This window comes from Nothoprocta perdicaria, unplaced genomic scaffold (assembly GCF_003342845.1).
Source record: "Nothoprocta perdicaria isolate Ctin4 unplaced genomic scaffold, notPer1 scaffold_97, whole genome shotgun sequence".
Lineage (NCBI taxonomy): Eukaryota > Metazoa > Chordata > Aves > Tinamiformes > Tinamidae > Nothoprocta > Nothoprocta perdicaria.
The window spans coordinates 1,329,472-1,343,140 of NW_020456276.1; the positions used below are offsets into that span (position 1 = coordinate 1,329,472).

A 13,669-nucleotide genomic window follows, 5' to 3' on the forward strand; every position below is an offset into this window, starting at 1 on the left:
GCCCAGAGAGGTTGTGGAGTCTCCTTCTTTGGAGATCTTTAAAACCCGCTTGGATGCAGCCCTGTGCCACGTGCTCTAGGTGACCCTGCGTGAGCAGGGGGGTTGAACTCGATGACCTCTGAGGTCCCTTCCAACCTTCGGCATTCTATGATTCTATGATTCTATGATCCCCCTGTAAATCACCACGCTGACTGCCATTCCACAGGTGAGAAATTAAAGCACCGGGAGAGAAAATCCCCTGCCCGCAGCCCTGCTTCGGAGCACGGGGAGGCCGGGAGCGGAGCCGCTTTCCCGCTTGGACATCCCCAGCCCTGCCAGGTGCTCGGTTTTACGTGCAGATCCTTATGCAAAGCTCAGCGGTTGTATAAACAGCTCCTGGCTCCTAATTAAGAGCCGCTTGGAAGTTAAATACCGCTGGCAGCCCTGGATAATTTCTCCTTTCCAACACACTTTCCCCAAGTGACCCTTTAATAGGGATAATGCCGAGGACCGTGGCGTTACCGGCAGGCCAGAGCTCGGTGCAAACGGGGCTCTCGGCCCCCGTTTTCCTGCCTGGGATGGCTCAGGGATATTCACAGGATGTTAAATAACCCGGCAAGGGCTGCGCTGCCATAAGGGGCAAGGCCTGGATACGAGAGCAGGGAGGAACAGGCAGGAAAACGCGGGCCCACGCACAGCTGCGCGGGCAGAGCGGCACGCCGGCTGCAGCCCGCGGGGATCAGCACTTTCTGAGCGAAAATAAAGCCCTGCAGGCTCTGCAAGCTGTGCATGTGCTTCACTCGGAAAGGGCAGGAAAGCCATTGTTCTTCCTGCTCTGCTTTGGAAAGGAACCCCCTCCCGGGATGAGCTGAAATGGAAAACTGGCCTGGGGTGTAGGGAACAAAATTTGGGGTCTCTGAACAGCACCGAGCAGAAGGAAACCCCAACGACGGCCACCACCCCTCTTGACTCGGGCACGGTGCAACCCACGGGACCTTCCCCAGGCTGTCGCTTGGAAAAACAACAGCCCAAAGAGACAGGGCAGATCCCTGCGGCACTGAGCGCCAACGGCGGCTAAATCCCCGCGAGCCGAACCCGCCGCACAGCGGATTTAGCAGCGGGATTAGCGAGAGCTGCACTTTCCCTCCCTGCAAAACACTGCTGGAAGGGGCATCCGAATGGACCCGCCGGCCACCCCCCGGGCTGGGATTGCAGCTGGAGGGCGGCTGGGCGGGATGCGGGAGGAGAAATCCCGCTTATCCACAGGGCTCAGGCCAGCAGAGCCGGGATGCAGCGAGGGCTCCAGTGAGGACGCTGAGCAAGCAGCACCCAGCCGGTTCCTTCACTGCTGCTCTTCGGATGGAGGGAAAGCGGGAAGGAAACATCAGATGGAGGGGAAGCGGGAAAGAAAATTTAGTACGGGGAAGAAGGAGCGACGCAAAGGATCATATGCACCTGCAAGCAGGGAAAACTAGGGACCATCGAGCCGTGGGAAGATGCTGGTGGCCGAGGAAGGCTGCATGGGGCAGGCAGAGGTGCTTCCCAAGGGATAACTATTCCTATGGCTATCACTGCTCGGCCAGTGTCCGCGGCGCACGCTGCAGTGAAGGGGAGACACTGGAGCCCCTGGCCCCATTCCCGGGAGACGCACGGCTCCATCCCGCTGTCCCTTGTCCTGGCAAGGAGCTGCCACTGCTCCTTTCCCAGACTGGAGATCATTCCCATACAGATCCCAGGTTCAGGGCTGTAGCTGCCACCGGGATTCCCTGGGGACACTGCATGGCGCTGGGTGGCATCACCCATCGCGATGCCGCCGGCACCGGCAGAGAGGCAATGCCGGGAGCCCCTTCCCACCCACAGCGATGTTCCACACGGGATTAATCCCAGATCCCCCATCCCGGACCTACCTCCATGTCCCGACGGGCTCCTGCGGCGCCGCACGGGACGGGCCGCCGCTGCCATGGGCGAGCGGAGCTCCGCGCCGCCCCGGCGAATCCCGGGAGCAGCCGGGAGGGAGGGACTAGGGCCGGATTAGAGGTGAGCGGCTGCGCTCAGAGGCTGCTGCCTCGGGAATCCGCTCCCGGCTCCCGCACCAGGGGTTTCTCCGCCCGGGATTGCTCCTTGTGGCCGCACGGAGCTCCCTGCAGACCCCGGCATGGGGCTTTGCAGCCCAAGCAGCACCGGGACCTCAGGGCTCACGGAGAGGCCGCGCGGCACCGGGAGCGCATGGGCGAGCCGCGAATCCCTCGGGATTGCTGGCGCTGCCCTGGGCGACGCCGCCCGGCTCCGGCTTGAGCTCTCCCTTCTTCCCAGGTGCTCCCATAAGGAAAAGGGTTTTTTTAACCCGGCGATTAGTTACCCGAGCCGACGGCGGCGGGCTCCCCTTCATCCTTAGCACCGTCTCCACCTGGGAGATTTACTCCAGTTAGAAAGAGGCGGCTACGTTTTTCAGGCCTGCCTGGAAAAGGCAAATTTGGAAAGAAATAAATCCCAGCGCCCGGAATAAATCCCAGCAGAAGGAAATCCCTGGGTGGGCACAAAATTGTGGCACATATTGGTGCACACGAGCACTGAGAGGGGCAGAATCCGGCCCTGGCCACCTGCAAGCCCCACTCGGAGTGTCCAGGCAAGGGACGCGGCTCCCGGGCCCTCCTCGGGCCTGGAATCCTGCGGGATTCCGAGGAGCAGCAGGTACTTACAGAGACACCCGGGAGGGAGGTCAGGAGCAGAGTCCTTGTCCCGGGATGGGAGCCGGGAAGCTGCATCTCCATTAGGAGCTGTAGTTAAGGATGGGAAGGGGCAGGCGAGCGGCTCGGAGCGCAGGCAGCCAAATCCCGTGCCCGGAGCAGAACCGGTGCCGCCCGCCGGCTGCCCCGTTCCCAACCCCCAGGGAGGAGCCGCCTCGGCTCCGGCACAGGCTGGGCTGCAAACAGAGCCATATGCCGGGATGCTGAGGAACACGGAGTCCCCGCTCGGGCTGAATCAGCGCGGGAGCCTGACGCTGAGTTAATTAGGCAGCAGTCCCAGCCTTTGTATTCCCAGCTATTAGTTGCCTGGGTTTTTTTTTCCCCAACCTGCTTCTCCCGGCACCATGGCAATGGGAAGGAGAGAAGGGGGTTCCCACCGCAGGCAGAGGTGCCCTTCCCATTCCACTCCTGGGAAGCGGAGGTGGGAGCAGTGGCCACGAGTCTGGCTCTCCTGCCCCATTCCTAAGGGGCCGGCTTGGGCTTGGATTCACAGAGGTCTCTGGTTCCCATTGCAAATCCCAAGGCGCTCACAGCCGCTGGGCACCCCGTGCTCCGGGAGAGCGGGAACGCGGCTCGGGAACAGCCAGGCAGGAGCCGGTGGCTCCAGCGTGCGAGGGAGGCGAGGGAGCCAGGCAGCCTCCCCGGCCTCGCCTGCACTATGGAATCGTTACCGCTATTCCCACTAATTGGTGCCATGGGGCTGAGGGCTCCTGCCCGGGCTCCGCTCGCCCCTGATCCCGGCCCATCGGCACGCGCTGTCCGGCCGGCCGCGGGATCCCGGCCTTACATCATCCTTCCCGCTATTCCCTCCCGGCGCTGCCCGCTGGGCTATTTTGGCTCCTTGCTCTGGGGTTTTAACCCTCAAGCTTCCCGGCGCTTGGGCGGCATTTGAGCCCCACCGGCAAATCCCTCACAAGCGACACAGGGCAGGATCTGGGAATTCCAAGGCAGATCCCATGCACTCCCCGAGGAAGAGCAATCCCAAAGGATATACGGACACCCCAGCGCGTCCCACGGGATCCCCGGCTTCTCTTGTGTGGATCCACAGCACCCGCCGCTGATCCCGCCGCAAGGAGAAGGATCCTGGGAAGCGGAGCCGCGGGTCCTGGGACCCCTCCGTGCTCCACGGTGCCGCCTTTCCCGGTGCTCAGAGCGCAGGACGAGCTGCGGTAACCGGAGCCGGGCCGGCCGCCCCCCGCTCCCGCCCTGAAACCCAACGCTGCCGGATGCCGCCGGGAACGGGACACGTCCTCGGGCACCGAGCGCGGCGAGGACGAGGCCACGGAGCCGGCACAGCCGCAGCTCCACGGTCCCGCAGTGCCCGGAGCGTCGGGAAGGGCGTCCGGGCGAGCTCCGTGCAGCAGACCCGCACAGTGAGGGGCCGCCAAGCCGCCCGCTGCTGCCTGAGCCCTCCCCGCGCTCGTGTCACTTGTGGCGCAGAGCCCGGATGCTGGTGCCATCTAACGGCGGCAGCCCCGGAGCAGCCGCCGGCTCCGCACGGGTCCTGCTCCCCCCGGATCACTGGAGATGCCCGGTGCAGAATCCGCTCCGGGATAAGGAAGCCAAGGCCCCGCGCGGGTTGCAGGGGGCAGACAGGAGGCCAGGGATGGCTCCCAGTGCTGTGGTTTTCCCAGGATGATGAGTGGAGTCCGGGTGGGAAGGCAGAGCCATCTCTGACCAGGCTCACCCCAGCTTGCTGCACAAACGTGGTTAGAAAAGGCAAGGAAAGAATCAATAGCTGCTGGAAAAGCACCGGCTGGGCAATTCCATTAGGGATTAACCCAGCGCTTGCATTTAGGCCGTTATGCAAGGAGTGAAACGTTCAGTGTGAAATTGCTGCGTGGAAAAGGAGTCTCCTGTGAGGACCTTCTGCTCCACACGCTGGGCATGTGCAGAAACTGAGGGAAAATCCTTTTTTTGTTGTTGTTGTTTCCGAGCAGAGTGTTTCCACATTCCCATCATTTTCACGGCATTTGAGCATCCTGCTCTTCCCATGATCACAAAAAGGCACCGCTGGGAAGGGGAACCAAACCCAGCGTGGTGAAACAGCGGCCAAAGAAACTCCCCGGTGACAACCAGGCCCATCCGTCAGCATCAGCACCCTGCAGGGTGCTGCCTAATCCCATGGGAAAGCACCCCAAGCTGCTCCTCATGGAGCTGATAAGAGCCCCCAGCGCCGGGACTGGCTTGGGGTTCATGGGGAGCTGCTGGAGGGCTCTGCTCCGGGTCCCTGTGCCGCAGGGGGTATGTGCAGGGCCAGGCGATGCCTTCCCCGCTGCTGGCGAGGGCTCCGGGGGTGTTTTGCGGGATGCTTTCCCGCAATTCCCGCGGGATGCGCAGGGCAGGGCGTCCCGCAAGTGCCCAGCGCGCGGGGAGCTCCCTGCCCACCCGCTGCCCTGCACCGAGCTACGGAGGCCAGGGAGGCTACGGAAAAACAGCCCGGGAATATCACGGAACTCTTGTTGCTCCCAACAGCCGCTTGGTTTTTTTTCCTTCCCCCCACGGTATCGCCTGTCCCCGTGTTTCTCTCTGTGCCACATGCAGTGAATTATTCATGCCCTTTTTGTGCTGCTCCACAGGCTTTGGTCCCTACATTTGGCTTTCAAGCTGGGTCACCCAGCGGGGTGGCGGGGGCAGGAGCCCCTTGCTTAGCCCTGTGTCCCCTGCGGAGCCAGGGTGATTTTGGCCCCAAATCTGCAGCCTGAACAGCCTCTTTGGGACCCTGGAGAGCTGCAGGTGCCATGTGCAGCACCCGGCATCCAGACAGAGGGTCCCCATCCCCACAGGGCGGCTGGGAAGCCGCATGGGAGGAAAAAGAGAGCAAAAAGAGAAAGAAAAAGTATCTTGGGGATCTTCTTTCCGTTAGTGCAGAGGGCAACAGGTTGGATTTCCCTCCGCAGCGGCTCCATGGAGCGGTGGGAAAAGCTGCTCCGAGGCCGCGGCAGCGGCGCCGGTGCCTGGGAACGGGAAAGGGAGCGAATGCCAAGCGCCGGGGCTGGCGAGCGCCGCTCCCGCACCTGGGGGACACGTGGCGTCTGGTAGCTCAAACAAAGGGCCGGGATCTGGATATCGTATCCCTCAGCAGAGCTCGGTTAACGCGGAATGGCACGCGGCGCTGGGATTGCTTCCCGGCCTCCAACGCTCCCTAATGCATCTGCTGGCTCCAGCAGCAGCCCCAGGGCCTCCCGCGGCCACCAGCAGCCCCAGCTCCTGCTTGGAGGCCGTTTGCTGGGCACGGGTGGCGGGTCCCTGCGTCAGCAGCCCCAAGGGGGGTGTTTTTTGTGTATATGAGGTGATAAACGGTGCCATTGCAGGAAGGTGGGATGATTTTTTGTATAGGTGGCAATAAAACGGTGCCGCTGCGGGAAGGTGGGATGATTTTTTGTATAGGTGGCAATAAAACGGTGCCGCTGCGGGAAGGTGGGATGATATTTTGTGTCCTGGCCACGGGGTCCCTGTGTCAACAGCCCCAAGGGGGGTGTTTTTTGTGTATATGAGGTGATAAACGGTGCCATTGCGGGAAGGTGGGATGATTTTTTGTATAGGTGGCAATAAAATGGTGCCGCTGCGGGAAGGTGGGATGATTTTTTGTGTGCTGGGCATGGATGGCAGGTCCCTGTGTTAGCAGCCCCAAGGGGGATGGTTTTTTGCGTATATGAGGTGATAAACGGTGCCGCGGCGGGAAGGCGGGATGACTTTTTGTGCAGGTGGGCTGATTTTTTGTGCAATCAAACGGTGCCGCCTTGGGGAAGGTGCCGGCCCCGCGCGAGCCCCTACCTTCTCGGCGAGCCCCTCGGTGTCCTCGGCGAGCAGGTAGACGGCCCCGCTCTCGGCGAGCAGGATGGCGGTGTCGGTGGTGGACGAGGAGCGCGGCCGGCCCTGGTGCTGGTGCAGGATGGCGGTGAGGCCGCTGTCCTGCGGCGCGCGGCGGCCCAGGTGCGGGCTGCCCCGCTGCGGCTCCAGCGAGCCGCTCTTGGCGCGGCGGCCGCCGGCGCCGGCGCCGTGCAGGCTGGCGCCGCGCTTGATGGAGGGCCGCGCGCGGATCTGCTGCAGCACGCGGTTGAAGGCGGTGGGGCGCGCGGGCAGGTCGTGCAGCGACACGGCGTAGGAGACGCGGTGCATCTCCGGCGAGCGCTCCTTCTCGTCGGGGGAGTCGTGGTCGGAGGCGCCGGGCGGCGGCGGCAGCGAGTCCTGCGAGTTCTGGTGCTCCCGCTCGCGCGAGCGCCGCCGGCTGTGGAAAAGGTGCTTCAGGCCGTGGCCGAACATGGAGCCCTCGGAGAGCTGCTGGATTTTCTGCGGGGGAGAAAAGAGCCTCCCTTATTGTGGGCAACGCTTTGCGCGGCCGTGACGTGGGCGGACAATGCACGAGAGCAAAGTCTGGGAGATGCCACCACACCACGGTGGTGTGTTTGGGTATGGGCTTGAGGGCACTGCGCCCCTACGGACAAAGGGGAAGGAGCAACGTTGCTCAGAGCCGGAACAACCCTGGTGACTCCCAGGCTTGGGACGTGCTGCAGACAGCTTCCTGCCCTTGGGAATGCACTCCAGGAGGGAAAGGGGAAGGTCTTTCCCTCTGACTCTTCCATGGCCTCCAAGACCAGCCCCAAAACCCGGCCTTGCTTTGCCAGAGTGAAGCTGCCTCTCCTGCCTGGTGCCACCAGCGGGGCCCGAGCGACCTTGAGCAGCACAGCAGGGACCTCCCTGCAGGACCCCCGAGCACGACATCCCCCCGGAGCCGCCCGGGCTCCTCAGCATCGCCACCGACCTCCTCCAGAGCAGAGGAATCCTCCAAACGCTCGCCTCCCCGCGCGCGCCGGCGCGGCCAGCAGCCCTCGTGCTACATGGATGGTGGAACCGATCGAGCTCCTGATTACGGGCAGGGGAGCCCGGCGCCGCTTCCCGCGCCCAGTGCAGTGCCCAGATTTGCGCCTCCGAGCCCCGCGCTTGGCTGGGTGCCTTCTGCAAATCTCCTGCCCACCCTCGTCCCTGCTGTCGCCCTGCGCTTAGTAACCTCTCGCATTGGTGACCACTATGAGATGGGCTTGGTAGATTTAGTCCTGCTGCCGGAGGATCACATATCCCAGCCCAACACGGCTCCCAGACTGCAAGGGAATAATCTTGGGACACTCAAATGTCTTCTCAGCTCCACAGGCAGCCTCAGCTGTCATAAACTCAGCGGTGAACACGGCACAACCTTGTGCTCCTGCTCTGGATGTCTCTGTTTTGCTCCTAGGACTAAAATCTTGGCTCCTAGGACTAAAACCCTAATCCTGCGGGACCACTTAGGGTCCTGAGATTCATCCCTAGGGATGCTGGTTTCCCTCCTGGCACTGCTGCGATCTGCCCGTGCTTGAAAACAAGGGGAGGTCACAATCGGGAGCTGCTTTTAGCCACGCTGTTACTTGGCAAAAGCTGCGACTTGTAGAGAAGCAGCTGGGTTTGTGACACGACCTCCAAGAGCATCCGGATGCCTGGAGGACTTGGTGTCCGCGCGGGCAGGACTCATCTCTCAAACACCATTTAGTCCTCGAGCGTCCAGATTCATTAAGGCTTAATTCCCATCGCATCTGGAAGGCTTGCAAGGAATTGGGGTGCTACTAATAGCACTTCGATCGCACGCTGCTGAACACTACAGGCAAAATAGTCCTTGTTATCCACTTGGGATGAAGAATTAGATCCATTTGGTTTTTCCTAAGAAAGACGTAACAAATCTGTGGTGCTCAACTGCTACTCGAGGAAATTGTGATTTAAATTTTATTCTATTTATACAGTCTCTATGGCAACAGAGACAGTGTTAGATAGGTAATAACTATAAACCCACAGATCTCCACCATCGAGGGTACAACAGAGGCTCAGATTCTCGCTTAGCCCTTTAGAAGGTCCAAGTGGAAGGAAAAGGCCAATTCCCATCCCTGGAAAAACAGAATAAAAGCAAAGCCTGCCCCAAATTTGGAAGGACGACTTTCCAGCAACAGCAGCTGCAGGTGAGAGCCAGTCATCCTGGGTGGGTATTTGGCCAAACAGCTCAATCTGATAGAGATTTTTCTTCTGAAGATAATTGAAAAAATACCCTTCTCCTTGAGCCTTTTCCAAGTGTTTTTCTGAAAGAGACATCGAGAGGCTTTGCAGATAGGGCTCCCATGCAAGAAAGGGTAAGAGGAGCAGGAAGAGGAGAGCTGAGGCCATCCTGCACTCGGCTGCATTGAGTTTATGGCTTCTAAAGCTGCAGACCTGCCTGCACCAAGGGTCTAAGTGGTCGCCACATGGTCACCATGGACCAAGCTCTTCTGCACCACAGATCCCAGAGAAGCTCTTCATGTGGAAACCATTTTCCTAAGTTATTCCAGGATAACTAGAGCACTTCCAAAGCAGAGGCTTGTTTAAATTATTATTATTTTTCTTTTCCTGGAATGAAACCACCTCTAGCTCATAACAGAGCATCTATACGTGGGAACAACCAGGGCTTAATAACTGAGGCAGGAGCAGCAGAGGAGGAGGCAGCTGCAAAACGCACAGGAATCTCTTCATTAGACATGTCTTAATTAACGGGGCCGCTCGACGGCGGGGATTGTTTCTGTGGACTTCGAGTGAACTTCACCGATGGGGACTCCTGCTTCTCATCCTCCGCCCTGTCCTAAGTGGATCAGCCCGTCGCTATGACCGGCTTTGGCAGGGTCAAGCCGCAGGCACGTGGCTTCCCGAGCGCCGCTCCGCCTGGATGCGGCAGCACCCGCTTCCTCCTTGCACGTTTATCCCTCCGTGATCCCGGTGATCCGGCTCTGGCGGGACACGGCGGCTCTCAAACCTCCATCTCCCCGTTTCCAGCAGCTCCTGCCCCTCAAGCCTCTTCCCGGGGTTTCAGGTGGACGAGGAAGATGTTCAGGTGGAAGGAGATCCTGTTGCCGTGACCTTAGAGCGCAGCGCCGCTTGCTTGCACTCTATTATTGTTATTATTAATTATTTACATCCCAGGCCAGCCCAGCGGCTCCAGCCGGGAGCGAGGGGCCCGTCGGAGGCCCGGCACGGCCGTGGGAAGAGAGCCTGTCCTGGGAGATGAGTGGGAACCGGATGGCAAAACTCTTCCCTCCAGCCCGGAGACAGCCGAGACGCAGAGCAGGAGTAGCCGGACAGCAGGTTTCCTAGGAAGCCTCTATCCCTGCTCTTGGCTGGGCTTTCCTGGCTTTTCTCCCCATGGGTCTCGCAGCGAGCAGATCCTATGGGAGGCGGCGAGAATCCTGGGAATGCAGCACAGGGCCCCCGTGCCCCCCTGCAGCCCAGGCCGGCCGGGACCCTCCGTCTCGGCCCCGCTGCCTCCTCCCGCTGCCACAACCAAATGCCAAGCGAAATCCAGGGATAGTGGAGCGCGGAAAGCGGAGCTCTCCCACACATGCTTCTCCTCTGGGGGCCAGCGTGAGAGAACAAACATGTGACGAACATTAGTCATGTTGCTTAACGTGCCACCAGAACGCGAGAGAGACGCGGACCTTGTTGAATCCCATCTGGAATGAAGCCGGCGGGAGGGTCCCGGGCTGCTCCAGCCGGGACGGCACTGCGGACCCCTCGAGCTCCCCACCCGGAGCTCCGCTCCCTTGGCACATGTTGGTTCCACTTCCCAGGGGGCTCGGGGCGCCGCTGGATCTGGCAGCACCCGTGCCGGAGCCGCTGGCATTTTGGGATGCAGTATCCACGGGAGGTGCCGGATGAAGCGGCTCCGGTGGCCACGCGGCTCCCGCTCGAGCTGCTCGACAGCAGCCGCCTTCCGCTAACCACAGGGGACTCCGCTCACCTTGGCAGCGTCCTTTCCCGACCAAAATACGCCTGGAAAAATTGTTCGTGCGAGCGATTAAATATAAATGTACCTCAGGGTTTATCCCAGGGCCCGGTGACCTTTACGGGCGAGGAGGAGTCAGTCCTTTCCAAGAGCAGCCCATGAGGCTGCAGGTTGGACTCTGCTCCCCAGACCCCTTGTAGAGGAGCCAAATCTATTTGGCTTTACTTTTTCCCCCAAATCAAAGTGGATAAGGAAGGACTTGAGCCACTCTGGTAAGTGCTGCTGAGCCCTGTCCCCTCTGGGCATCCTATTCCAGCCCCGCTGCTCCGGGTCAGGCAGGTTGGAGCAGCTCCGGGGCTGCGTATCCCGAAACTGGGCCTTGCCGAGTGCCTCCTCCAGGCCCGGGAGAAGGGATGGATCCAGGACAGCGCCTCCAAACTCACTGCTGGTCTTGGATTGGGGATCAAAAGCAGGGGAAGGCCTTAGCCGCAAACACTGAGATCACGGCACCGGAGAAGGACGTTACGTCGGGCTTCAACTCGCAGCCTTTGGTCAGACCAGTCCGGTTGGGAATGGGAAAACAGTCGGGTTGGAGCTGCATGGGGAATGCAGGAATGCGATCTAAGCACTAAATGCCTTTCTGGGGGAACATCCCGGGACGCCAGGGCAGCCTCCAGCAGCAAACGGCCTCGATGTTTCCTTCTGCAGCGCTCTGGATGGATCCAGTCACTCTGCTGCAGCGCGCAGGAAATCTTTGCCACCCAACATATTTTTAAGCAGAATTATGTGTCATGCATCTGCTTTGCTCCTTGCCAGAACTTATTTTTTTGGCCTTTTTTTTCCCCTAATGGAGCAATTGCTCTTGGAAAAAAAAAAAAAGAGCTGAAATTGGGGCTGGCAAGAGGAACGCTGCATGGGTTTGCCAGGAGGACCTGCCCGGTGAGGGGCTCGGAGGCGGCACAAAGCAGCCTTTTGTTTCCAGGTTGCCGGCTCAAATCTGTCCTAGGCTGGTAGCAAATAAAAATCCCCGTTTGAGGCTCGGCTGATACCCACGGGGTGCTGAACGATGGACCTTGGTCGGTGGCCCCACGCCAGGCCAAGCAGAGCGGAGCACGCGGCGAGGGACCGGCTCGTTTGCTAGCGACCAGCACGAAAAGGAGAGATTCGAGGCAGGAAAACTTTAAGATTAGGGTCTGTTCTCCAAAGATGCCACGAGTAGAGGAACCAGCAGGTGAAGAGACTCAACCGGTGCCCTCCGTTTGCAGCAGGGCCAGGAATCAGGGCCCGGAGCTCGCTGAAGACGTGGGCAGCCCCGAGAGCGGTTTTCGTGCGGTCTTCTCCACAAAGCGACTTTTAGGATTCGCTTCGTGCAGGTAATTAATTGCAGAGCTACAAATGTGCTTAAAGACATGCGTCGGGAAGCAATGCTGCGCTGCTCACGTCGATAAAATCAATGGGGATTTGGCTACCGAGCTGGACCAGGCTGCACACAAGGCTGGCTGTGCCACCTAAAGGCTTCCTGCTCATCAGCACCATCCCGGCCCTCCTCTTTCCACCTTTTTTTGACCCATTGCAGGTGGATAATAAGCCGGGATGGAGCTGGTGGGATGGGACCGGCTCCCTGCACGACCTTGGTCATCCTGACAGGACTCTGGGGACTAGAGGACAGGTTGGAGAGGCTCTGCTGGGAAGCTCCACAATGAGCAGCTCCTGTCCCCGATGCCTGCGGGGGACCAGGGACATTTTGTGCAGCCCTTTTGGAAATCAAAGAGCGGGAGCTGAGCTCGGAGCACGGCAGCGACGCACCGCAGCACCTGGAAACAGGGAAGAAAGCAGGGAACGCATCCCTGCCTGCGGGCCCCGCTGCATCCCGCTCCCACCAGCGAGCAGCCATGGATCCAAGCTGCTCCACATCCAAATCCACAGGAAATTTCTGCACAAACTCCACCTGGGACTGGGCTGCTCTAGATGCCCATAGCCCTGCCAGTGCTTCCCGTGCTCCACAGTGCTGTGTAACTCATTTTCCTCATTATCCAGACACATCCCGCTGGCAGGGAAAGAGCAGCCTGGGATCACTGCCCTGCTGCCACTTTCCTGACAGGCTGATCGTGCTTCCCGGTGCTGGGGCGGCTCCAGAGGGTATTTAGCCCCATTTGCCCCGCTCTGCCTCTAGAAAAGCCCTGAGGAGCCTCCTGGATGGCCCCCCTTCCTGCAGCTCCCTGCTGATGTGGCTGGTGCCACCAGGGTCCCCTGCCTCTCTTGGTGACACTCAGGCCTGGGCTGCAAAGCTGCCACAAGAGCATCGCCCTCCGGGAAGCATCCCTGGCCTGGGAGCACTGGATTCCCGGGAGCATCCCCATCCCAGGAGCATCCCCATCCCAGGACCACTGCATTCTGCAATGCATGCCCATCCCAGCAGCCTCCCTATATCAGAACCATCACATTCCCAGGACCATCCTCAACCAGGGACCATCCCCATTTCGGGCTGCTACAATTTTGGGAGCATCCCCATCCTGGAAGCATCCCCATCTCAGGCACATCCCCATCCTGGGAGCATCCCCATCGAGGGAGCATCCCTATTCTGGGACTGTCCCCACCCCGAGAGCATCCTCATCCTGGGACCACCTCATTCCAGGAGCATCCCCATCCCAGGAGCATCCTCGTGTCGGGACCGTCCCCAACCTGGGAACACCCTGATACCGGGAGCATCCCCTTCCTGGGACTGTGCCCATCCTGGGAACACCTTGATCCCGGGAGCATCCCCATACTGGGGCTGCTGCAATTTTGGGACCACCCTATCCCAGGTGCATTCCCCATCCTGGGACTGTCCCCATCCTGGGAACACCCTGATCCCAGGAGCATTCCCATCCTGGGACTGTCCCCATCCTGGGAACACCCTGATGCCTGGAGCATCCCCGTGCCGGGAGCATCCTCATCCTGGGACCACCTCATCCCAGGAGCATCCCCATCCTGGGACCGTGCCCATCCCGGGAACACCCTGATCCCGGGAGCATCCCCGTGCCGGGGCTGCTGCCGTCTGGGGACCGCGCCGCGGCGGGAGCGCCCCGCAAGGTCACACCTGTGGCGGCGCGGGGGACACGGCGGGGCCGCACCGGGGCTCACCTTGAGGTCGGGGGGCTTGGAGCGCGGCGGCGGCGGCCCGGCCCCCGCC

At 60.7% G+C, this 13,669-nt stretch overlaps 1 protein-coding gene across 1 annotated transcript in view; it reads right to left on the reverse strand.

Moving 5' to 3' along the window:
• Positions 1 to 13,662, reverse strand: part of TMCC2 (transmembrane and coiled-coil domain family 2) — a 17,746-nt gene extending 4,084 nt beyond the window's left edge. The window contains exons 1-2 of the mRNA XM_026053228.1: positions 13,621 to 13,662; positions 6,504 to 7,019 (exon numbers count right to left, since the gene is read on the reverse strand). Coding sequence (XP_025909013.1) covers positions 6,504 to 6,992 — 489 coding nt within the window. The 5' untranslated portion in view covers positions 6,993 to 7,019; positions 13,621 to 13,662. The remainder of the gene's footprint in view (positions 1 to 6,503; positions 7,020 to 13,620) is intronic.
• Positions 13,663 to 13,669: the final 7 nt, after the last annotated feature.